The sequence below is a fragment of the Diadema antillarum genome, unplaced genomic scaffold, assembly GCF_040938485.1.
Source record: "Diadema antillarum isolate AM-2024a unplaced genomic scaffold, OU_Dant_1.0 seq00001648_RagTag, whole genome shotgun sequence".
Lineage (NCBI taxonomy): Eukaryota > Metazoa > Echinodermata > Echinoidea > Diadematoida > Diadematidae > Diadema > Diadema antillarum.
This window is the reverse complement of record NW_027272349.1, coordinates 622,914-650,279: the sequence shown is the minus strand read 5'-3', so window position 1 is coordinate 650,279 and position 27,366 is coordinate 622,914. Positions and strand designations below refer to the sequence as shown.

Here is a 27,366-nt window from a genome sequence, read left to right as displayed (position 1 = left end):
ATTAGATGAAAGAGTTTCCTGAAGTGCGTCTGGTGGCTCGTGTAGCTGGACGCAGGTAGTCCAACACCGGCAGGGCCAAGTGCCCCCCCCCCCCCCCCCCCCACGAGGCTTTGTGCAACACACTGACCCTCGAAGCTTTCCTTCGAATCGAAAGCAAGTCCCAGCCTAACCCCGGCATAAGTTTTGTAGCGCTGGTGGTTTGTCGGTGGTCATTGCATACCATTCTAGCAGCCCTTCTGTTCCAAATAGTTTAAGCTATAAGGAGTTTCTATATACGGTCATTGAACTTTATCATAATTTGTGCAGATGCCATGTTCAAACCCACTGCACGTAGCTTTATCCAAGGCTTAATTTTGTTTAGAAACAACTCTCTGAATGAAACACTGTGACATTAATTCATGACTTTGGCGTCCTCGGTTCTATTTGTGGTATAATGTAGTTTGTAAAATTGACATGGATTTTCTATTGAACCCGAGATAGTTTGCGAGGTTGATAACACCATAATGATGTAAGAAGTGAGAGTGGGTTTGTTAAAAAACAAAAAACAAAAACAAAACAAAACAAAAAATGACAAAGCCTTCCCCTCCCCCCAACAAAAGATATATATATATGTATGTATGTATATATATATATATATATATATATATATATATATATATATATATATATATATTATTACTCAAAAGGTGAAAAAAGTAGAAAAATAATTATTGACATTATAGCCCAGCTATCGAACAAAGTATCCATCCCACTCACCTCCACATCAGAATTGTACTTTATACTATCTCTTGAATCAAGTACACTGCTGTCTCATGTAGGTTAAAAGATAAAAGAACACAAGAATACTAAATATAATATTGTATATTATGTTTACATGGCTCCTCTTGAAACAAAAGTGAGAAGGAAGTAACTGAATGAAAGAATGTAATTATGTTACTTATGATATAATGTATGTTTACTTTGTAACCCGAGATTTCTTCCACTTTTAAGTCCACTGCAATTTGAAAAGCAAAGTAATGTATGTTGAACTTCTTCTTCATGTACAACCATGATTGTACTCTTCAGATCACACGCAATAATCCCTTTTTGCTGCTTCTAGTACCTGCTCAGCTACCACAAAAGTATTACCGGTACAGGGAAAAAAAACCCCAACAAATATAACTGTGGACTGGGTGAAAACAGAAATATTAGTTGAACACATCAGTGAAAGTTTGAGGAAAATCGGACGATCAATTAAAAAGTTATGAATTTTCACATTTTTAGTGCTGTCATTGCTGGATAAGGAGACTACAGCTGTACTATGCTTCATGACAGCACTATTAGTGGGGCAGATATGTGAAAAAGATGCTCACATCCGGCGGAAAGTATGAAAATTTGCATAATTTGGGGTGTTTTGGGGCGCTGATTTCAAAAATTGCCGGATCCAAGAGATCTGACCACGGGGTCGGCCGCCATTTTGAATTCCAATATGGCCGCCGTCAAAGATCCCTATCTTCAGTTCTGAATGACATAAGCCATTGGAAAATGATACATATAAAAGCGTGGTGATATGATGACTGCAATAACAGACTTATTTGATATGTCTGACAAGCTGCACGGCAGCCAATTTGAATTTTCCGACATTGTTGGAGTGTCGAAAATCTCTATCTCGGGTTTGTAAATTAGGCTACCTGATTGAGTGCGCGTTTGTACCTGATTGAGTGCGCGCTGCTGTATTTACATTGTGACGTCAGTGAAAGGTGCATTATGCTTCATTTTTGCTGCACTTTTTGGCATGCCCTCGAATGTTAGTCGTGATGTTGGTTATGGAATTCAAAATAGCGGGCATTGCGTTTATCAAACACATCACATTAGTCCATTTTTAACCTAGTATGTTAATTTGCACCTGAATTCAGCGTCACTCACCACTTGGAACTCGAGATAGGGATTTTGAACATTTCGTCGAGGCGGCCATATTGGAATTCAAAGAGGCGGCCATATTGGAATTCAAAATGGCGGCCATTCGATATTTGTCAGACACTTCAAATTGATCTGTCATCACAATATGTCAAAACGCTCTTGTGTACCAAATTTTGGTGCCACAGTTTATTCAGAACTGAAGATAGGGATCTTTAAATTTCTTTTTTGATGATGGCCATATTGGAATTCAAAATGGCGGCCGACCCCGTGGTCAGATCTCTTGGATCCGGTAATTTTTGAAATCAACACCCCAAAATACCCCTCAATGCAAAATGTCATACTTTCCGCCGGATGTGAGCATCTCGACCAATTTTTGCTACATATCTGCCTTACTATATAGGCAACAATACAGAGACTCCAACCCAAAGTACCTTCTGATCTGGAGATTCTCCCGCCTGAAACCTCTAGCAAACGGGAGACTCAAAGTTGATGTGTGCGAAGCGCGAAATTCCCAGGGTTCTAGATGCTCTCTGGTGCTATTTAAGGCTTATTTTTCAACATACGATAGAAATATGTAAGAAATCCTTTCCAACGGGAGACAAAGAGCCAGGGCGGGAGAAATTAAATCTCAAACGGGAGAACGGGAGATTTTGCAAAAATGTGTTTTCGGCGGGAGATCTCCCGTCGAAAACGGGAGAGTTGGAGTCTCTGACAATATAAAGAAAATTCAATACATTTTTACTTTCTACCACACTGAAAGAGCACATGACTAACCTCTTTCAGAAAGCAGGGGGAATAATATATGTTAGTAACAAGTTCATGGAATGTGTACTTTTCATTAAAAATTGATTTTCGTGGGATTTTCCTTATATTTTCTTTACATCCTTCTCCATAGTGTCATGGAGTGTAGTAGCCTTCTTATCCAGCCATGATGACATTGAAACTTTGAAAATTGATAACTTTTGAATGGATTTTCCTCAAACATTCACTGATGTGTTCTATTTGTACCATGGAGCTTACCTACTGAGCTCTTGATTTTACAAAAATTGCTGTGTTTACTCAATCTACTTTGTATTTGGGCTTTGGTGTCCTTAAATTCTGTGAAGGGGTATAGTTCCAGTAATATCGGACTCATGAATGATCTGTAGAATAGATGAACACTGCACATTCAGTGCAGCAGTTGTAACTTGTTAACTCAGCCCTAACAGCAGTGCAATGGGTCTCTTGTTAGCCAAGGCCAGCAGGGCAGGTGTAAGGAGCAATAGGGTTACAGTAGCCTCCTGCTGGCCGCCTGAAGCTGTACAATCTTGATGTTGAGGTATGTTTGACTGCTTATTATTATTACATAGGAAACCATCACTATGCGAAACTTCAGTTCAATGCGAGTTTATCATAAAGAAAATGACTGCTGTGATAATTAATTCCGTTTCAATGAGGAGAGTGCAGAAAGTCATAGACTAACTAGAATGGACAATCCGAAGTCTGAATATTTTCAATAACAATTTTTATCCTTAGATTATCTTATCATTATGGTAATATTATAGGACAAGATTAATCTAAATTTAAATTAAAAAGCACAATTCAATTTGTATTTTCAGCTTGACAAGATACAAACACGCTTTATCTATTTTCAGGCCAACATCATTCACAAAATCAGAAATTGCATAAAATGTGTGAAATCTAGTTTGTAATTGCCACAGACTTTTGTTCATAAAATGAAAAGTATTGATGCTATTGATGAAAAAAAATCATATAATCTGAAAGCTGAATAAATTCTCTACAGCGTCTGTGAGACCTTTATGTGATGCAAGAGCATGTTGTGTGAAAAAATCATGTGGTAACATGTAGAAGTAAGTCTGCAATAATAATTATGACATAAGAGGGCGTCCTACTTAAAATTTCAGGGCGCCCTCACTCAGATTATTATGTAATGTGAAAGTTCAGACCATAAGCTTTTAAATGATGTGTAACATGACACATTAATGTCAATAATAATAATCACAAATGGCCATCAACAATCTTTTGTCTGCGCACTGTAAAATGTCTGAGCAGTCTGGCTATGGCGTATGTGACAGAAATAGGGTTAAAACCACGCACGATCCACAGTAAACTATTGAATTTTCCTGTCTTGGTCCTCATTTGAAGGCATTCCTAAATACACATTCAATTATTTGTTTTTTTTTCCTGTCTCTGTCTGTCTGTCTCTAACTCAACACAATCACATACACATGTACATACAAATACACACAAACCCATCACATTGCTATGTCCTACACCAAAATGTTTAGTTTAAATCATCAATTTGATACGAACATACACTGCACAATTGACAAGTTTTTCAAGGGTCTGAATGTTACAGGTTCCCAAGAAATAAGTAATCATTGTAGTGTATATATACACAAGAAACAAGCACTCATACAGATGACACAGGCATACACACACAAACTTACATGCATATCCTTTTCGTCAAAAAGCCCTTGAAATTCTGTGTAGTCAATACAAAATCACATAGACTAGAGACTCTCTTGCCAAACTGCAAAACCAGAATCATTCACGCCATGAAACTTTCGCATATTGGGCACTGATGGCCTTTCTCGTGGCATGAAACTTTTGTGACTTACCACAAAAGAGTTACAAGTAGATCTATATAAAAACATTCATCTAGTACTCACTATTTGGGGGCTTTTATTAAATGAAATATCACAAGTATTTGTTTTGATGTCTGTTAAACACAGCTGCAGTAAATTTGGAAGCGCAGTTGCTATCATATTTGATCGCACTAAGTCCAACTGTTATGCAATCAGTGGTACAAGTCAACTTACTTGTACAGTGTGCGGCATGGTAGGCATACTAGAATTCAATGTATTGTGTAGACAAAGACTCTTGCGCGCACTTCACTTTGCAAATCCTGGCTCCTCGCAAAATTCATGAAAGTTTCACGCACTCAAATATTTCTGGTTTTACAATAACCATCACAGTCAGGCAACTGTGGAGGGCTAGTCCCAGTAAATACTGCAATTGATACAAGTGAGCACAGACATAACTTCTTCTTTTTTTCAGGTTGTCATGTGGTATTTATTGACGTACACTCCAAGCATCATAAGATAACACCCAGTGTGGTATCTATTTCATGTGCAAATTATCATTCCTCACTGCACAATGCCTCTCCTGTTATAGACGGGATTTCAGGACCACAGCAACACAATACCCTTTGGTTCAAACTGGAATATTTTCATTAATTCAAAGGTGGCAGAAAAAACACTGACAATCTTGTAAAACTTCAAAACTGAAGAGATTGACTATTCACTGAGGTACAGATCATAGTCATGCATACTTGTGACCTTATATTTGTTAGATTACATTTACTTTACACAGTCATTAAAAATTTCAATGCATGATCTTAATTACTTTTCAGACACAAAGCAATGTGCCATGTAATTCTGTAGTATTACTATCACTTTAGAGATCATATTTATCGTAACAATCACTATTTTGACAACATGCAGCATCTAATAGGGATGAAGAAGTGAAAAAAAGTTGCTAAAAGTTGTAACAACTCAATGTAAGACACCCTACCTCTTTGGTTGCATTTATCTTACTAAGGATGATGTAAATGCACTTCATTAAAAGTAAACTGATATCCATAGTAATTCATTACACACCTGATTCTGGCTATTTCAATCCCTGAATACTATAAAATATATTGCTATCATTGTGACCATATCCATGTTTCTCTCCTTCTTTGACATAGCCTTTCACAGGCTTACATAATGCCATGTAATTTCTCAGTGAGAAGCAGAAAAAAATTATACTCATCAAGTTTAAAGAAAAAAAAAAAAGAAGTTTTCCTGAATCAGACTTTGCTAGTAAAGGTGTCACTAATATATTGCTTCAATTGTATAGCAATCTCAAACGTAGCACTGCAATCACAAAAGCATAACTTACAAACTCACAAATGCTTTCAAACAAAGAATAAAATGGCCATTACATGTAAGAATGGAATCATGTCTTCAAAAAAAAAAAAAAAAAAAAAAAAAAGAAAAAAAAAGTGGTAGGACTATGCAGTGAAGTTTGTTCCCACACGAGCAGTTCTCAGCAGATTCGAGATGCCAGCAGCTCTCACCGATGCATTCTATTGACATTTTAAAATTCCTGCGGAGTTTCTCAAAACAAGAGCACAGTGCATCAAGCTCACTTGATAATGGCTTCTTCTATTTCACATAAAACCTTTATCAAGTGAACAGGTGCTTAGGCGTAAAACTCCATTGGAGCTACCTTTCAAGGAAACATAAATAATGTGAAAGTGCTGAGGAGGACACCCTTGGTATCACATATGAGTGGCTAGCCCATAGTCAAGGGTGTTTTTCTTTCTTATTTCTTCATAGGTTTGGGAGGTATCTGTTTTTTTCAGTGTGGATAAATAGGAAGGGAGCAAAACAACTCTGCCACAGCCGACATTCATGGGTAGGCCAAAGACTCTGGTCAGAGACTCTCTGAGTGGTGGTGACACAGTAGGGACAATGTCCCATGTGACAAAGGTGTGAAACAGGTCTACTTCAGAGCCTTGTCAAGGTTGTCGGAGAGAGCGTTCAAGAAGTCCATGGTGTTGAGGTAATGTTCCGGTTTGACACTGGAGAGCGAAAAATGCAGGAAGAAGAACAAACATAGCAGCAATAAGTTGAAAGGAATTTTCTCGGAAAAATGCAGCAAACATGGTTGATATTTATTTTACAGCTGGTCTCAACCTGTGAAAGCCTTGTACATGTCGAAAGTCATATCATTCCAATCAGTATTGGTCAATTTGATTTTTCTAAAGGGGAACGAAACCCAAATAAACATATTGATTGAGAGAATGCAGCAATATTAGTGTAACACAACAATGAACGTTAAGGAAAATCAGGTGACCTGTTGAAAAGTTATGATATTCTAAGTTTTGGCACAGCCATCGCTGGATGAGAAGATTACAACACTTTGTGATGTCAAGTACGGAAAATGATAAAGAAAATATACAAAAAATTTAACACATTTTCACTTTTCTAGCATAATGAAAGAGCACTTGACTTACTTCTTTCAAAATGCAGTCCGAATAATCTTTGGCATATGTCAGTAAAAAGGTTCTCATAAAAATTGAAACATTTAGGATATTCTCTATATATTTTTTATATCGTTTTTCCATATGTGACATCACAAACTGCAGTGGTCTTCTCATCCAAAGATGGCTGCACCACAACTTGAACAATTCATTACTGTTCAATGGATTCCCGGATTTTCCTCAACCTGCATTGTCGTGTTACACTAATATTGCTGCATTCACTCAATCGTTATGTAGGTCCTGTAGTTGGGTTTCATTCCCCTTTACATAGAGAATAATGCCTCCGGCACCACTTTGTAGCGGAGGCATAAAAAGAAAACTATAGCACTCGCAACACTCGAGTACATGTATCCCCCGAACCCATCTCCCATAAAGAATTGGTCAAGAAACAAGGTCAGCATCGCACACACAAGCAGACCCTGTTAAATTTACCTTTTCATGTATAAAAACAGAACAAGCGAGGGCGCCATCACCAAAAACAATAGGCATCTTTGTTTTACCATAATACACCTTCATGCCAAATCTGAAGATGATCAAAGAAGAACTGCAGCCAGCAGAGCGCTCACAAGAAAATCTCTGCGACGGACGCGGACGCTGACATGGCGCAACGAGGCCAAATCCATAGTATCCTCCGAACTCTGTTCGGGGGGATACAATGAGGTGAGAACATTGTTGACAATGTGTGGCACACTCACTTCTTGATTCCATAGATGCATCCAGCCAAGTCCTTGGTCATCATGCCGGCATCCACGGTGTCCACACACACCTTCTCCAGAGTGGTGCAGAACTTCTTGAGGTCATCGTTGCCGTCCAGCTTGGCGCGGTGCTCCAGACCTCGGGTCCAGGCGAAGATACTCGCGATGGGGTTGGTGCTGGTGGGGTTGCCCTGCCATGGACAGATTCGACAACATTTACACAGGTCAGTGTTGCAGTTGATGCATATCAAGACTCGCTGGTTCTGCTCACAGTACAATGAGTACATTGCAGCTAAGACCCCTCTTGATATATTTAAGGCCAAGCCTTTTATGCAACATGCAATTTCCGAAAAAAAACAACAACAAACAATAATAATAATAATGATAACAAAATATAAGGTTGGACAAAGAATTGACCTGAACATCAGGGAACATTTGTAATGACATTTTTTCTTTACATAGTTTGAAGTAGGTCCTCTGCTCTAACTTTGGTTTCTAACTCGGGCAAGCAAACTTAAACTTTTCACAACTATTTTGGCTGTTTACTACAGTGCACTCCCATTATAACCAACACAGATATAATGCAATCATCATTAAACAAAGGACAACTCGGGTCCTAAAATTATCATCAATATATCTTTATGTCATCTACTGTTCGGCTATATCCAATTTTGATATAATGAAAGAAACTACCAGTCCCAAGGACACCGTTATAACAGGAATGCACTACATTGGTCATCCACTGCAATCAAGATTCACTAAAAGTTCTAGTTTGCTCCTTGTCTAAGGGTTGATGTCCTGGGTTAAGAGGTCGAGCCAAAACATATTGTCTTTCATTTGCCCAGTTCAGTTGGGGGCTTGAACCCATGGCCTTATTCTCAGAAGGTGAGCAACTAATGCCAGCATGAGCTGATACCTTTTGATGTTCCCTGTAGTGCCTTGTGACAGTTCCGTGAGCAGCTTCCGCTTCTATTGTCTTTCCATCTGGGCAGACAAGGACACTTGTCATCAGACCAAGAGATCCGTAACCTAGCAACAGAGAAAGGATACATTCAGTCCATCAGTGGTAAAAATGACAAACCACCTGTGCAGAGGGCATATCACAACTCTGTTTACGATTCAGAGCACTGCAAAGAATTCAGAAAGGAGAAATTGGAGTAATGTTACAAATATATCCAAATGGAGTGACTGAAGAATGTATCCACAGGATATATCAAGAATATGATGCAACACATGTAAAAACACATGTAGTCAACAACAATTTTCCACTGTTAATACTAAGTCATACCACAGAAATATCATGTATGGCACAGTAATTGCTTAAAGCTTATTTATTGGTAAGGCTCATTTGACTTGGCAGCATAGTAATTTGGTTCATTCTCCTTCAAATTGTTCTTTGGCTGAGCAGCTGAAAAATTGGAATATGGGTGCACATAAATTGGAGGATGCAGCTGTCTGTGTTTCAAGAGATTCATATATTTCAGAGCAATTTACCTTGAGCCACAACATCAGACTGGACGTCACCGTCGTAGTTCTTGCAGGCCCATACAAACTCTCCGCTGGACTTGAGGGCTTGAGCCACCATGTCATCAATGAGACGATGCTCGTACCAGATGCCAGCATCATCATAGTCCTTCTTGTAATTCCTGGGGAGATTTACAGAGAGCAGAAAAGTCATTAGTACCATACAGTGGCATTTAATTAGGAAAGGCAGGCACATGATCCATGTTACATTCTATTTAAAGATAGTTTTGGACATTTCTTGCTGTGTCATACACGGGACCCAGAATACTCCAAAACTACATTGACACATGTTAAAGATAATATAAAGTTTTGGTACCTCAAAAGTTTCCTTGAATTTCCTTGTCTTAGTTTGTGTTTCAGGCTAAAGTACCTTTCATATAACTAACACTGTGAGACTTACTCGCCCCAAAGTGCTCTCACGTCTTAGTAATCATGCAATAATGGTTTCATACCAGAGCAGAGCGGGCTCTGAAAAATTCGAACGAGCCGTTAGTTTGACTCGACGCAGTACCGTGACAATCAATATACACGTATTGTACGAAACCATTATTGCAGATTACTAAGACATGAGAGCACTTTGGGGCGAGTAAGTCTCACAGTGTTAGTTATATGAAAGGTACTTTAACTTGAAACACAAACTAAGACAAGGAAACTCAGATAAACTTTTGAAGTACCAAAAACTTTATATTATCTTTAAATCTGTGATATTTTATGTTACAGACTTAAAATAGCCAACCTATGATTTTCTTTTCTTGATTTATTTTTAAAGTTTAACCCTAATCAGGCTGGGCTTTTTTGGCTATGCTATATCTGGGGGGGGGGATTCCGCCCCCCATCAGATCTCGCCATGGAACGCGTGATCGTGCCGAAAATCGGCACACGTGACGCCCGCGACGTATACTATCAAAATGTATGGTTGCTTTCTCCGAAAAAATTTTCTTATATTTTATATTAATTAATTATTGTAAATTATGCATAAAATCAGTTTTGGGCTCTAAATCACTTATTAATGCTCTAATTAAGCTAATTTCTTTTTAAAAATGTTTCTTGTATCATTCTCCTCAGACATAGGACAAAAAAAAATGTGTATCGAAATTAATTTCTTATGTATTTGATTGTTTTTTGAATTTCTTATGTATTTCGATGTTTTTCGACCTTTGTCTTTGTTTTTTGGCCAAAATTTTTCACAGACATTTTTCGAAGCTTTATTATGCTAAAATGAATTAATTTCATCCATTCTAAGTCAAGATATGAATTTTTATGTGAATTAATTGAAAAAACACAATTTGCATTGGATTTGTACACAAAATCATATTTTTGAGCAATTTTGGGGTTGACAAATTTTTTTCGAATGGGCGTAGCGTCAAAACGGTACGCGCGGGCGCAACAATTTTGGTCTCAAAAGTTGCGCGATACTTGGCAGAAAAAAGTCATGAAACATCGCGGCGGGAGCTTATCGCGCTGTGAAGATATTGCGCCAAACGTCGAGGGGGAGGCGGATTCCGCCCCCCCCCCCCCAGCCTGATTAGGGTTAAACTTCTCTTGACTAAAGTTAGCTGGTTTCATATTGAGATGTACAGGGAATGATGGCGACATATGCATAGTGAATGCATACCGTACATCAGTAAGGCTAAACCAGCTTTTGGGAAGAGTTGGTGTCTGTTATAGTGTCAACTTTATCTCCTCCAACTTACGCCTGGTAGATTTCTTCAAAGATGTCCTTGAACCTTCCATCATATCGCTTGAGGATTGTGTTCTTGGTGCTCATGTAGAGAGGCCACTTCTTGTTGAGGGCGTACTGGAAGCAGCTGTGGGCAAAGCCGGTGATTGACTGTGATGGGAATAAATAAAATATTTAAAAAAAATGTTCAACAATAAGCACAGAACTTTAAAACATCTGGAAACTTACTACAAAGCTAAAGAGTGCAGCACTTACATAAAGCAGAAATGTACTGGACAAGTTATGCATTTTGACAATGAGTTGGCAGTTATGGCAATCGGTGGTATGCACATTTACCTGAAACAATCAATAAAAAAGGGGCTTAAATGTATAAGAATACTTGATAATTAGCACAGACAGTCAGAGAGCACTACATTTACCCTCTAAAATAAACTATCTACTTTAAGCTGCTCTATAGCTGTTTTCAACGTAAGTAAAGAGTACAAATACAAAATAATTTTATCAAAAGCCCAGTTTCCATTTTGTAAGTTGCTTTCCCACTAGAGAAATAAAAATATAGTACAGATAGCATTTGACTAGTCTTGAATTTTTACTCATATTCCTTTCCTTTTCAGTATCTTGGAAATGAGCTACATCTACAAGAAAATGACTAATTTGAACATTTGCAATCATTAATTAGTTATCTATTTGTAGGGGAAAAACAAGATTACAGTCTTGGAGTAAGACTAAATTACCAAAGCACATAGTTGTGTTCATCATCATCACATACCTCGTCTGTGTTGTACATGCCCATGGCACAGCCGCCCCCTGGAAAATCAAAGACCTCCATCCTCTGGGGTTCTCCCCCACTGGCTGGGGTGAAGACAAGCTCGAGCTTGCCTGGTTCCTTAATGACTGTATCTGTAGCACGGTACTGGGTAGGTGAAGAGAATTGATACAGATTAGATCTGAGTTCATGGTGACCACCTGACATTATTATGTTTTACATAGCAGATTTTAAATGCATTATTCATTATATACATTTAGTTCCTTAACCATCATGTTCCACAAGGAATCTGCACACCTGCAGAACAATAAAAAAAACCTTAGCAGAGTCTTTTTCAGGTGGACAAATTAAGACTAAAATAATTCTTCCTGTCTCAGAAGGTTTTTCAATATTCAAAAATCTAACCCTACCTCTAGCTGTCACATGTCCACTATAAACTATGACACAATCACCTCTGCAACAAGATTCTTTGGCATGGACATCAAAACTAATACAAAACATTTTTTACAAATCTTAAATTTTATAACTCGACTAGATGAGGCTGCCAAAAAGCCCCCACCATATCTTTTCTCCTAGCTTTTGAAAGTTCCATGACCCATAGTAGACGGTGACATTGTGTGGCAGAAAGAAGGAGCACAGTGGAATCATTATGTTTTGATGTCCCTCTCATGCATCATGCACTTGCCCAATCATCATTTTCATGACACCTCTCCGTGAAGACGATTCCTATTGCAAGAGGACAGGGGCAATGCAACATCTAGACTTCTTACTCACCTGATCACCAAAGGCATGACGGCCGATGGTGATGGGCTTGGTCCATCCCGGTACCAGGCGAGGGATCTTCTCGCAAATGATGGGCTCACGGAACACTGTACCACCCAGGATGTTCCTGATGGTTCCATTTGGGGAGCGCCACATCTGCTTCAGATTGAACTCTGGTGGGAAGACCAACAAAGAAATAATTCACTAATTAGCAAACAGCACAAATTTATGGTTTACACAGCTTCCTCATCCTCATATTACAAAAAAGTGATAAATGTGCACATTTTGCAATCAACCGTTAAAAATTGTAATGACTGGACACTGAAAGCTGATGAAATACTTTGGTGGCATAGAAATGACACAAAAATTTTGTACAGACCATCCTAAAAAAGGAGGGAGCTGCACTCAACATCCTCCTGTTATTTACATTTTACTTCTTTCTGTGTCATAATGGCTCTTAAATCTCTAGAAAACTTTAAAAGCCTTCACACAAATTACATCTCCTTGATGCAGTTGATGATTCTTGGAGGAAGATAGTTCATCATCGTGGTTTGAAAAGTAGTTCTCTCCCACAACAAACCCTGTAAAATGCATTTTGGCAATGCTTCATGAAGTTTAGAATGGCAGGTTGATTTTCTCAGCTAACTTTAATACAATTTCATAAGTTGGAAAAAAAAATCTGTGTAAAATACAAAGTATATCAATGTATGAATTTCTTCCTTTGAATTCGAAGTGAGATAATTACGAACCAACTACTCGCTCTTCATCGGGAGTAATGGTGGCACACTTGATTCCGACGCTGTGCTCCTTGATGGCGAGGGCGCTGTCGATGGTGACCTGGTCGTTGGTCTGGTCACGGTACGGCAGACCAAGATCATAATACAGGCACTCGACATTCACGTAGGGGAAGATCAGCTGAGAAAGACAATATCATGAAATCAGACAAACTCATTGTTACTTATCATCTCACAATTCACAAATCATGCTGACAATACATACCATGGGGAAAATATGTGCACATCTGGGGCCAGTTTCATAAAACTTGTCATCAGTGACAACTGCCACACTTCTATGACAAATTTCCTCTCAGCCAATCAGATGCAAGGATTTCAGTAGCTTGTCACATCTACGACAACTTGTCACTGATGACAAGTTTTATGAAACGGGCCCCTGATCAATACTTCAGATACATGTACATTTGTACATAATATGCATTCCCACTTAATTTGCTGTTTGATTATTATTCAATTTATTCTTCTTGTTATTTTTTTTCTTTAGTTTGGACACCAAAATAACATATAGGTATACAACTTCTTTGCTTTTAGCACCACAAAGAATTAATTATTTTTACTAAATGTGCATTGGATATTCTGTCTTATGACACAGTACACAAATATGTGTGCAGTCCCAAACTCAGATTATGTAAATACCCAACCTAGGACAAGCCAACCCCAACGGCTTCTTCCTAGTGAATGTAGAATGTACATTTGTAGACTGTAAGAAGTACCTGGTAATCTCAATGTCATAATATTTGAGGAATAACTAGTACAGTTTGTTAATATGAAGAAGATAAAATATACATTGTATGGTTATCTCTTCAGCCTTATATGTCAGTCTGCCTGTGTTAGACAGCAAGAAAACACATGCATGTACACACACAAGCATTGTAAAAAAAATCAACCAACAAACAAAAACTTGGGCATGTCCACAGGCTAATGTGATAGAAAGGTACACAAGTTTGTGGTATGAACATGTTTTTGTGTGCAACTTTGCGCATCATATATTCTTTAATTCATTGGTAAAGATACAATGAATGCTCCGCTTGACACCATCCAATTATGCGCAGGACTGTATCACTGTTCAAAAAAAGGGGGGGGGAGAGGCAAACAACCCACTACACTTGCAATATCTGATACGTATCATTTAACTAATTAAAATGTTTGGTGAAATCTAAGGAAAAAACATCAAAATACGGCAGTGTCTCATCTAAAATCATATCCAACTGTTCCTTACTCTGCAAATATGAAAGACATTCTTTCAGAGCAATACTGTGTCTGATCTCAACATGTTTAGGGTGTTATGTGAGTCTCAATTGTGACAGGAAAAAGGTTTTTTACATGGATTAGAATTAATTTGATCAGATTTCCTTGTCCACAAGACATTTTCATTTATCTTGTGAGGTTTTCCATGTACAGGACACTATGCCAGTGAAAGTGAATACAGCAGTGTGCATTTCTAGTGCCCTGCTGGTGCATCTCCAGTCTTACTGAACAATCGCTACCCAGAGCACAGGCCACGAAGTGCAAGTTTACATAGGGTAAATTTTCCCCCAGTCTGGCATGGCCTTTCACTGTGCCTTTCTTTCACCTAAGCATGAAGACGATCCCCCAATCCCCGTTTCTAAAAATACCCATCCATTCCTGCCAGACGTGACCCAAGAGACTCGGCTGAATGGCTATGTATATTGAGTGCTGGGTGTAAGAGCAGTTAACCTTTGCGCATACTGCAATGCATGTTCAGAGAACACTGTGAACTTCCATTATTGTCTCCTACATATGGCATTAACTACAATATCAAGGCTGTGTTTTGCTTTGTTTTCGTTCTTTTCATACATGCAAACTATTGTCTGTGGTTTTCATTAATCAAATGCAACCTCCTGTTGGGGCAATTTGCTTTTAATAATGAATGTGTTCTCCAGCATACCACACATATTTGCTCAATTTTGTTGGTCTGGGACATGGGCGGATACATGTCATGCCATGTCATGCAAACAATCCATAATATTACACTATTATTTAATTTTCCTGAACTTTTTCATGCGACAGTGGGCATTGATTGTGCAAAAAAAAATTTACGGCAGAGCAGGTGCATCTACTTGCAAAGTCATGTATGACAAAGTCATACTGTAATCGTCTTGTTTCTGTATTACTGGTATAAATTTTAGAAGTAATGCTTGCACATAAATTGTCAATAGTACAAAGTCATAATAACTGTAATCTTCTTGTTTCTGTATTACTGGTATAAATTTTAGAAATAATGCTTGCGCATAAATTGTTAATAATACATTTACATGTGGGGGCATAGGCTATAGGTTAGCACCTATTGTAGACTGAGCAAAAAAAAAAATACTGAAAATGGTCCATGGCAAAACATTGCTAACAAATCTGGAAAATATGTGTAAAAATATCTTTTTGTACAGAAATGCACTCAAAACAAAATGATAGGTTGAATGAGAAATTAAATCCAAGGCAAAGCAAAAGACTAATATATTGAACATGAGAGATTACAGCTTTAATTTTACTACTACGAGCAGAGTTCAGTTTGTTCAAACCCATGCCAAATGTTATCTTCTCATACCTTATCAACACTTATCACAACTGACAAATATGGGCTAAACACCCCTTGCTGTTCAGTCAGTCAAGCTACGGCAGCATCAGCATGCAGTCAGACTGTGGCATTGCTATCAATGATTTTAATGTGGGGGGGGGGGGGGGGACTTCCCTCTATTCCATCACTATCAGTCACTCTTCCCTTCTAATTTACCACTTTATACAAAGAAGTTCAAGGCTTTTGATAAAAAAGTATTCTCTCCATCTGTAAATAGCTACACATTACTGTATATTTGATTTGACCCACTATCTTCAAAAGAGATTGAAAAAAAGAAAAAAAAGAAAAAAAGTTCATTGGGTAAAGGGGCGTACATACTGTATATGGAGAGACTAGTATTTGATCAAGTAGAGATACCTGGTGATAAACAAGTCTACAGGTATTCAAATGGCACAGTTCATTTTCATTTCGTCCAGTCCAAAAACCACTTTACTATGAATAGTAGTGGTCTTTGTTCCCAAGATAGCAGACATTACTGACGGTATGTTCCAAAGTACAGCACGATTAGAATGTTTGAACCTTTAACACTCATGGCAAATGTGACTAGGACTGAAGTCACAAAGAGCACATGCCTACATCACCCAATCAGGCTACCATGTGTCATTGGCCTGACCTGCTTCATTGATATGACTATTCTATCGCATATAATTGGTAATCTACTGTACTCTAAAACTCATGTTAATTACATCCTGCTGTGGCCATGATTTTCTTCATCTGGCTGATTCTTAGGTACATTTTATAATGGAATTACCTAATAATCAGTTATTGATGCTGTTTTTTTTTTCAATCATGGACCTACAACTTTGTACTACACATGGACATTCATCGCTCGTCAATTAATTCATGCACCTGTTTCTGTCAAAAGCGTGACAAAAGCATTTCAAGCGTGCTTTCCTGCTTTGATCTTATCATCACCGCCGACAACCAGCCTGGATAAAAACAGCACGACGCTTTGAGAAATCTAAAAACTACATGCGCAGAAGATAGTAATTCTCTTAAATCAAGAAAAATGCATGTGCAGTTGTAATGTACATTGGGAAATCATCGCTCACGTAATTTCATTTGTAAAATGCACGTACTTTACAAGAGAAAGCAATTATTTTGACAGGCTGTTTGAGATTTGTAATCTAATTTTCTCCATTTTTCGCACATTGTTCCAGAGTAAACATGGACAATAACCGTAGATGACATGAATGTCCTATCATTAAGCCATGTTACATGCTTGTCCACGAGTGTCCACTTCATTGATTTTTAATTTTGTGATAGGAAAACTGTCATGTTTTCGGGTTTGCTGCTCCCTTTCATCGGTGTTTATTCAAAGGTAGTTGAGTCTGAAAAGGCACCTCAGCAAAATAATACCGCAACGAGGGAAATGTTTCTTTTGTCAGTGACTTTGCACGATTGCACAATCGTTATTATCCAAGCACCTGAATGTACTCATTTAGATGCACACAATCTGGTGGCGGCGGTGATGATGGGATCAAAGAAAGACCTTCGTTTCTAGTCCATGTGTAATAGGTCCATGTTTCAATCATACAGCTCAAAAGGGTATCTATTGACTGTTTAGCAAGGAATATTAATGAATACAAAATTTCATAAGATCTTTTCTTCACTCATCACTGAAGATATGAGTTGTATTTATGTGCAAAGATGTGGAACAGGAGTTCTATACATTTGTCACAGAGGAAAATGAGTCCACAGTTCACAATCCATGGGTCACGTGCTAAGCTTGAGTACAGAGAGAGGACAGCTCGTGCATGGCACACAAGACCTATTAAGAATTTCTGACGTCAAATGCAAAGGACATGGATCATCACACAATGTAAATGGGAATGTCAGTTTTCACAAATCTATCACTGCACATAAATCTCTACCATGCCTGGTACTCCCACCTTTGATCAAGGTCATGCTTTGATCATGGTCACTGCACTCACTAAGAATGAGCATTTATGTCCACTGTATGTCATACACATGGATACAATAATACCAGGTATGTATGAAGTTGTCTATTACTGTAAAAGTGGAAATTTTCAGTGTGGAAATTTTGGTTCCAAAGCTATTGCAGACAAGAATCTGTTACAATACCTTCAAACTGTGTATCGTATATATGGTATTCAATTCCAAAGATTTCTCTTCAGTCTTTGCCTATGACTGTGTTCTGCAAAGGAACCTATTTCATATTCAGACAAAGTCTGTTATTATGAGGGGACATTAACCCGTTGCTTGCGAGATTACTCGATTTCCCATTGCTTCAAAACAGGAAGCACCCGGTTCCGGTACGTAGACAACAAGTTCATTTATATTCATGTAAATCCTGCACAAAGGTATGATGTTTAATGAGATGTGCATAAATATGGAGAAGTGGGCCACTAAAATCTTTAAATGTGAAATTTTGGTGGCCCACAAAGGAAATGTGGTGGCCTGAAATAAAAGGAAACATAACAATCCACACTGAATCATAGTTGCCTGGTTGGGGCAACAAAAGATGACCCTTTTGGAAATTTGGTGGCCCGACATCATTTTTGGTTGCCCTGGGCTACCGAGCCATCGCTAATGTTGAGCCTTAGGAAGGTACACAGACATAACAACAGCCATCATTGTGTAAACAACTTAAAGTCTAATTAAGTCCTTCAAATATAATTGGTACTGGCATTTATTGTATCATCAATCATGCCATCACACCTAGCTTTACACACGTACCAGTAATATCAGTCTACGATACATCTCGGAGATAGGTCACTCCTGAGAAATCAATCTGGGGTGCCCTTATCAGCCACGACAGTGTTCGTGAATGACCTACATCCATCTGATGGCTTACACAGCCCATGATATGTGAGGTATGCCGACACTCCCGACGCAAAAGAGCCTCTAGGAAGTACCCCGTCCTGCCACTAATAGTGCACTTGACCATATGATCATTACGTAAGTCCTCATACTTGGTAGCCCATAACATTGTATCAACACGGATCCTATCTGCATGTTGGTCTAATTTCTAACAAAAATATGGAAAACTGGCCATTATGTTGCAAACATGACTGGAATTACCATTTCCACTCACACAATGACATACATTTGGTGAAGATTCTACCCTCTTCATTCTGAATTACAGCCACATGAACAAGGGAAGATCAAATGTTTCTATTAAACATACTTATGTGCTAAAACGCATAAAGTATTATTATGCATCAAAGCATCTTTGCCAGTGGTGGAGCTCACCAAGGTAATAGAGAGGAAGTAAAATCTTTTATTTGTGTATGCCAAAGGTGTAAAAATAGGGATATGGTATGTATGCAATGTCTTCAATGTGAGAATGGAATGTTAGAAAGGTGAAGACTGCAGTCCAAGTAAGCACACTTCTTTTGCTCATTCCTTCCTTCCTTCCTTTCTCACCGTTTCCTTGATCTTCTCCCAGATCACCCTGGTCATCTCGTCTCCATCGAGCTCCACAACGGGCTTGGCCACCTCCACACGCTTCCTGTCTGAGTCTTGAAATGAGAACAGTGAGAAGGGACACAAAAATTTTATTCCTCTGTGACAGAAATTGAGAGAATTAGGCTTTGCAGGGAACAATTTCCAGCGTGTTTTGTGGTTGCAATCATAGAAAAGCACCCTGGACGTACGAGTCTAGGGTGGATGCAAAGCTTGTTATGTTGCTTGAAAAAAAAAAAATCATGCTTTTGTAAGTGTGTGTGTGTGTGTGTGCATTACAAAATTAATAAAAACCACACACTTCAAGCCCACAAGCTGAGAGTCTTCAGTGGCTGGGTCCTATGCCTTTGGCGTTCTGAATGCTTTCCTATGCTGTCTTTTAAGCATTATTTTCAAACATTTTACCCCAGTGAACAAAATGTAATCCAAAGATAACAATCTTTTTTTAGCAAGACTTATAAACTGTGGTAAGTTTGGGGACACATATGTCTCATTTGCAAGTTTCTCATCATCAGCATGTCATCATTTTTTTTTTTTTTTTTTGGGGGGGGGGGGGGGGGGGGAGGGGGGCATGCACCTATCATTGTCCCATCAAAGTTCAAGCACATCACTGCTACACACTAGAATCCCTTATGCACCACCCTTGTGGAATCATCAGTGGCAGTGTATATCGTCATGTGAATATCTAATTTTTGTAATTATCATCAAGAATGGTCTACTGTGCCTGATTTCAGAGGCTCTCAAGGAATACATATTTAGTTACATAGGGATATTGATTATGCATGTGCGCAAGTACAGTGTACCTGGTAACCATATCTCAATAAGCCAGTTCGGGGTTCCAGTTTGAGCATGAGCAGAAAAAGGTCATTTGTACCGAGAGACAAGTTGGTTTTTAATTTCACTGAGATAACCATCTGTAATGCTATGATTATTCATGGATCCTTATAAATGGTGCCTGCCAGTATATCCACCTGACAGCAAGCCTAGTATATGGCAATGTTAACAGAAAAAGTTTGTTAATGTATTCAAAACAGCACAATGAAATAGATGCTTCCCAAAGTGTTGATTGACGAAACATTCCGGTCACTTCATCTACACAGGTTCATTCTTTGTGAAAATACGAGTTCCATAAATAATTAAATTGCTATGTTGGGCAAGCTGCTGCATTATGTTGCTTTGAAATGAGTGAAGTGCCTAACCAACTGAGAAAAATGAAAGGTCATTTGTACCCATGTGAACATGAGCTATCTCCAAACTGGCTTATTCACAAGAACGTTTAGAGTGAACATTCATTGACAAATCTGCAACATTTGTCTTCCCTGACATGATTCACACAAGTCACATATTCTGAAAGACGAGAAAGGAAAGAGTGTGTGGAGGCAAACTCTGCTTCAGCCACCTGTTGGGGCTGACAGGGGGTTGGGGCAATGAATATGAGTTTTTCAGATGCTCCTATCTCCATTCCCTAGGGTACAGAAGTCATCCTGCTGTGTGGGAACACAGCTTCATGAACTTCTGGTGACCTCATCCTAGTCACTGCAAGTCACATCATATACTCACGTTGGTTACGAGCACGTACACTGTATGCATACATGTATCAAAGATACAAGTCAGGTTGAGATGGATTTTGGAACAGTTTTTCTTCATGATTTCTACAAACTTGTATTCCAACAATATAATGTTGGGAGAAAGTTTGATTTATATGTAGAAGCATAGCAATCAGTATTTTAGCTGCCCACCTACAATTGTAAAAGAGACCTGGATTACAAACTACTGGTGACATAATATAGCAGGAACCCTAATCAAAGTACCCTCATACAAATACAACTCTTTTCCAAATGAAAGTTCTTACCCATTCACCATGATAGCTCTCTCTCTATCTCTCTTTCTCTCTCTCTCTCTCAAAAAAAAAGAGTTAAAATGTAGTTACATAAAGTTGCTGTTTGTGTTTGGATTCACCATTTACGCCTATACAAAAGAAAGGTACAGGTAGTATAAATCTTGCATCTCATGCTTGAATGAAGACTGTAATTTCTCCCCTTCTTTGTCAGATTCTTCTTTAGAACTGCAGTTCCATTGACAAAGATACCAATGTTAGGTGTGGTTTGAATCAAGTGTCTGGCCTTTCCTTGATGACAAAAGATAATGCAGGATGACTTTCTTGTGCTTGTTTACTATTTCTCTGATCCTTTGCTACAGGACCCCTGTGGTCTGCTTACACTGTACCTAATCACAAAGGAAATTAATCCTTGAAATCGGCAATGTCTCTGCCCTTCACTTGAGCTCATCCTAATCATTTTATCGAAGCAAATTGGCCATGCATTATCAAAGGATAGATTGGATGGGCACACAATACACTGTCTGGAGCAGAGATAGTTCATTCTCTCTGCAAGACATTTTAATCCTGGTAGAAGTTTGAACCTAATCAAATCAAAACCATTGTTCAAAGCCACCACCATGGGCACAGTGCTTAATAAATTGGGAAGCCTACTCCTTCTACAAAAGATGAACAGCTTTCAGAGGATATAATCCACGTCAATGTATTAAACTCAAGTTGAAGTGGCAACAATAGAGCAGGCTTCTCTGTGGAAAGGTTAATTGCAAACTACCAGAGCTATTGTGAAAAACCATGGCAGTGTAGCTACCAGCTCTTTTCTCTTCTACCTCCTTTGATTCACACTTGTCTACCTCTGATGATCACTGGGGTCAGCCTTACAACTTAGCAAATTAGTACCAAAATGAGTCATGCTTCCTTGGTGCTGATGCTAATGAGTGTTTGTGTGCATTTGGACTCAGGTGTTTAGCTCCAATTTGCGAGTCATTAGTTCCATGTGACCAGAAAATATTTTTGCTAAGTAGATCTCAATTTTATCTACATGAAAGTTTCATACAAGTTTCTAACAGAAAAATACTTTGCTCATGGCTTCTTCATTACAAACAGACAAAAAAATACCACAGCTTCAAAGACACTGCCACATTGCCATGCACCTCTAGAGTATACGAGAGACTTCCAATACCTTCCTGTTTTCTTGACTTTCAATGACTCCGTTTTTTACTACAAAAACATAGCCCCAGAATATCAACTTTACAATCCTGTACAAAAAGGGTAAACCAGTTGATCAAAAACAGCCATTATGTGATGATTCCAATAAGAAGGAAAAGAAGGTCAAGTTTTGTGTCAAGTTTGTCCACATTGCTACCAAAAAATGCATTAGCTTAGAGCAGAAAGGACATTGTTACACTACACAGACCTATCCCTCCTGGCTCTTTCAAATGATAAATCGACAATTGTAATTTAGCAACCTGCCAGCCCCTGATTGGTAAATTGCTGCCTAAAACTTGCCTTTGAGGAAGGAGCTATACAGTTTACAAACTCTTTGACAGTCTTCTACTACTTCAATGTCAAACACCGTAAATCTGTGCAACTGGATAAGTTTGCAAAAGGAGGCTTTACCCTTGGCCTTGGTGGCAACACTGGATGCTTGGTCACCTGATAATTTACCATGGGATGGACTTGATTATCATCTTTAAAGGAGGAAGGATATGAGCTGACTACAAGACAGGAAGCAGAGGTTATTCCCAAATGCTCTCTCTTTCAAAGCAAGCACAAGAAAATCAGCTCCACAATGCTCTGAATCTACACTGCACCAATGTCTGGGCTCACAGCATGGTTAATCCCAACATGCATGATTTTGGAACCTGCTGCTACACTTGCAGCATGCTACTCACTGCTGATAAAATGCAGGATAAATGTTTGATTACCAGTACAAAACAATTTAAATAAGCTCTCCTATCAAAAACAAACATCACAATAAACATCACAATACAACCAGAATGTCTACTCACAAACAAATCTGATGAACCCACTACAATTTGGATAAGAATGTTGGCAACCAATGGATTGTACAACCTTTGATTCCTGTTTCAATAAAATGTAATTACAGAAATACATAAACAATTTGTACAACTCAGATATATCTTTGCAAATTGTATTTCACAGAAATATGGCAGCAGCAAAACCTAGATGGGACTACGCTTTGCAGATCTAGGACATTAAGTTTTAAATAATTTAGTAATACTGGCTATATTTCTTTCAAAAGAGCCCTGTAAGGCTAGCAATAACAATCGATACAAAATTATTACAATGAATGAGATCTAGCAATTCCACTACACAAGGCATTGATTTCAAACTTGTACCTCAAAGAGGAAGCTAGTTTGAAATATATGTGCAAAATGTAAATGTACTGTACATGTACAGGCAACAATTGTAACCAATAATTTTCCTACTAATTCAGTAACCAAATCGTCCTTTCTACTGAACTGAAAGATACTGTTTCAAAACACATGACTGCATACTATCATGTTTTGCTCCTTGGTTCCATGTTGTTCAGGTGCATAGTGGTTTGAAAGTTTCTATGCTTAGATTATCATCCCAAAAAAAACAAACAAAACAAAACAAAGCAATCAAACAAACAAAAACAGAACAAAACAAAAAACAAAAACAAAACAAAAGTTATACATAGCTGAACAAGTGACTTTACTTGGGGAACTGCCAAAACTACTTCGCAATTGTTTTGTACTATACATGTACCTCCATGTTTTGACACTTAATACTTTGCCATAAACTTTTATAGCTGTATATACAGTGTAGATGTCATTTGTCCTGACATAAGGAGGTGACATCTTGAGACATGGTGGTACTCGGTAGCCACCAGTGCTGCAAACCACTAAGGGTATGATGAGGTACTATATCTGACATACTTACAAACATGGTATGTGGCTAACCCTGTAATAGCTTGGATCCAGTTGCTGTACACACATGTAAACATTTTCACACACAGAAATGACAGTCTTTAAAACATGATATACATAAAAATGTTGCTGACAGTGGCCCTTCATTAATATCTCTTTTCATTCTGGACACAGCCAACACACAATATCAACAACTTCCTTGCGGGCTTTCTGTTGTTTTTCTCTTTTCTTGTTATTTTAACTAGAATGCCCACTTTACCTACCATACACATAACGTATGTACTGCTGCTGGTGGTGGTGGTGGTTAACTGGGACTCTGCACATGAACATGCACAGGAGACTCTGCACATGCATGCTATGCAGCTATCCATTATCTTTCATAAAATACAATTTAGACATCTCGAACATCAAAGATTTTGGTGGAATTATTACGGGAAAAAAAGTTGCCAGCTTGTTGACTGTATGCTTATTAATATTACACCAGTGACAAGCAAAAAGGTATAGAAGCGCACACACTGCATTGGCTTCTATACCCCCCCTCATTATACTCTATCACATCAAGTCTTTCTACAACACGGGTTGTATGGTACCTTTGAAAAGACACGAGTATCTATCGATATATCGTCGCTTGGGTGACAAGACCTTGTATGTGCAATTTTGGTGAAAATGGCTTTTTTTTATTAATGGTCAAATAATGGGTTAAGTGATGTCCTGACCAAATCCTAACTGTCTTACTCCAAAAATGAAGCCACCACGTGTCAAAGGAAAGGCTATCCCATTCGCTACAGTGCTTTGGCCGCCATGTTTTTTGGCTCTCCTGAACATTTGACATTTTGTAGATCACGAGGTCTTGTCGTCCCAGCGACGATATGGGATTGCCAGTAATACACTCTCATTGTACACTGTACATTCAGATTAAACGATCAACTGCATATCAACATGCTGTCGTGAGTGAGAACGTGTACCAATACTACCATATAAATTTTGACATAAAAACTCATAATTTTGAAGTTTTTTATTTACAAGCCCAGAGAGAGAGAGAGAGAGATGGGGCCTGGGGGAAGGTTTTCACATAGGGCCTATTGCTTTGTGCTAAAAAAGATTGAATTTATGCCATAAAACTGGAATTTTGGTACCCGCTGCGCTGTGAAACTGCACTGGTGCCTACAAGCTTAAGTAGGCCTAATTATACTTTAGTAGACTCTTCTGGTAGTGGTATGATTAAAACTAAAAGCAAAAGATAGAAACTGCAAAACTGTAGTCTGTTGTCATTGAATTGTTTTCCTGCCTTCTCTAACGTTAGAAATGGTTCAACACAAACACAGCACACACAAAACCACCAATACACACATATATCAGTCATCACATGCCCCCAAAAACAGCCAGTAACAAACAAATGTTGCTGCAAAAGAATTGATTAATGATGATAGATATAAACTAACGTTACAATGTAGATAGAACTATTCTACTGTCACAGGAAATTGACGTTTTACTTCACATCTACGTAGCTTCTTCAGTGCAGTCTTATGTAATAAAGCAGAGTAAGCCTACAAATGACGATTATTCGAATGCTCAATCAGGCATTTGATCAAATGATCACAAGATTTTACACGATGGATAACTCAACACTCGGTATAATATATAAATAACTTGGCAATATGGCAATACACTCATACAGTCTGGTACATCAATTTTCATGAAACACCAATGATCACGCTCGTACGAACTCTTCGCCACTTTGGATCAATGACCGATGGAGATCATGGATGCGTGATGATTTAGTAATCGTAGAAAACTTACAATTCCTTTGATGTGTGGAAGCAAGTGCACTCGACTGAACACATTTCTGCGATTCTGCTCGTGTAGCTGCAACGAAAGCACGACCAAGCTTTGCCAGAGATCCCGCCATTTTCAGATGGATATTTCTTCGTTTGTAGGATGTTGACAGCTAGTATAGAGCTCAGCACCACCACACGTACGCCAGCTACATATACAGTCGTTCACTGTACAGTATAGTATCACGTAACACGTGCAGAAACCCACCGTACTTTTTCAATGCGCACAGGTCAATCACGTGTACAAGGACGCCGGGTGCCGGGTGCCGGGTGACGCGCTGTCGTATTGTACTCGCCGCCGTTTGGATGCACTACGCGGTTCTTGCAAATCGATATTGCCGCTTTACCCTTTCTTCATTACCGACACGTCATTTCCATACCCACGATGTTGGAAGGGGTTCGCGGGTGCGAGTGGTCTTACGCCTTACGCACACAGTGTACACATACGGTATCGATTTACCCTGCTCTTACTAAGTATTTTCGAAAACATGTCATACATTTTTTTTTTCGAAATATATTCATGGAATTTCAATTGTTCTCTGGAATTGTTCCGATCAGTTTTTGTTTCATTCTAAATCGCCGTAATCTGGAAGACATTTTTCCCGAATGATTTTCAAGATCAAGAGCAATGTTTATGTCCTGGCTCGTGAAAAGGAATTATATTGCAGAACTTGACTTTCAAAAGACAATTATTAAAACCTAAATCAAAGTAGATAATCATTACCAAGCGAATGTCAAACAAACAAACAAACAAAAAACAACTAAACTGATGACTTGTAAAAACTCACAATACTACGTAACTGGATGGCACACACTCACACACACACACACACACACACAAAGCTGTGCTCAGAAATTATAAGATATGGAGCAGAACTCACCCCAGGAACTTGCAGGGGATCGGAAAGGCCTAGGAGGTACTGAGTATTGGAGCTTATTGGAAAGACTCGATACCTCCTTGCCCCCTTTTAGACACTTACGCCCACTGTATGACATCAAACATCCATTCAAGCGAAACTTTTAGGAGAAAAAACAAGACTTGAGCAACACTAAATAAAGTTTGCCAAAACCCGCACAAAAAAATCCATAATTTCGTCATTTTAAAGGGATGGCATAGTTATGATTGAGACCTAACTTCAAGTTTCTAATCTTTTTTTTTTTGGGGGGGGGGGGTGAGATAATGAGAAACCTCTTATGAAATATGAAAGAGCATGTAATTCTTAAAGAGGAGTTCAATGTTTATTTGATGAAAATTGGTTTTGAACTCACGGTCGAGATCGATATACGCAAAATAGAGCAATCCTAATAAAAGGGGGTACCCATCTTTTATGATCGCTGTATTTTATTTTGTTTCTGGATGTGTCACCCATTCCAAAACCGATTTTCATCAAATCAACTTTGCATTCGTCTTAGAATGGCATGTTCTGTACTATTCCATACAGTGGTTTCTTGGTATCACACACACACACACACACACACACACACACACACACACACACACACATTATAGGCCTAATCCTAACCTCCACCAGCTGTACGGTGGC

The 27,366-nt window shown here is 38.6% G+C and overlaps 1 protein-coding gene across 1 annotated transcript; it reads right to left on the bottom strand.

Annotated features, from left to right (window-relative positions):
• Positions 1 to 4,965: 4,965 nt before the first annotated feature.
• LOC139711338 (isocitrate dehydrogenase [NADP], mitochondrial-like) lies at positions 4,966 to 25,904 on the bottom strand. The gene is made up of 10 exons (XM_071623235.1): positions 25,788 to 25,904; positions 19,197 to 19,291; positions 13,169 to 13,334; positions 12,432 to 12,592; positions 11,661 to 11,804; positions 10,905 to 11,041; positions 9,181 to 9,332; positions 8,603 to 8,715; positions 7,687 to 7,877; positions 4,966 to 6,529 (listed from the first exon to the last, which is right to left on the bottom strand). Exons 1-10 carry the CDS (start codon positions 25,894 to 25,896, stop codon positions 6,451 to 6,453), a joined length of 1,347 nt encoding a protein of 448 aa, XP_071479336.1. The 5' UTR covers positions 25,897 to 25,904; the 3' UTR covers positions 4,966 to 6,450.
• Positions 25,905 to 27,366: the final 1,462 nt, after the last annotated feature.

Bases quoted from the DNA above. Each gene is read 5' to 3' on its own strand.
- LOC139711338 (XM_071623235.1), bottom strand. From the start codon at position 25,896: ATGGCGGGATCTCTGGCAAAGCTTGGTCGTGCTTTCGTTGCAGCTACA. The intron at 12,593-13,168 runs GTTCGTAATTAT...TCTTCCCACCAG, and splicing joins CGATGAAGAGCGAGTAGTTG to AGTTCAATCTGAAGCAGATG. The intron at 7,878-8,602 runs GTATCAGCTCAT...TGTCCATGGCAG, and splicing joins ACTACAGGGAACATCAAAAG to GGCAACCCCACCAGCACCAA.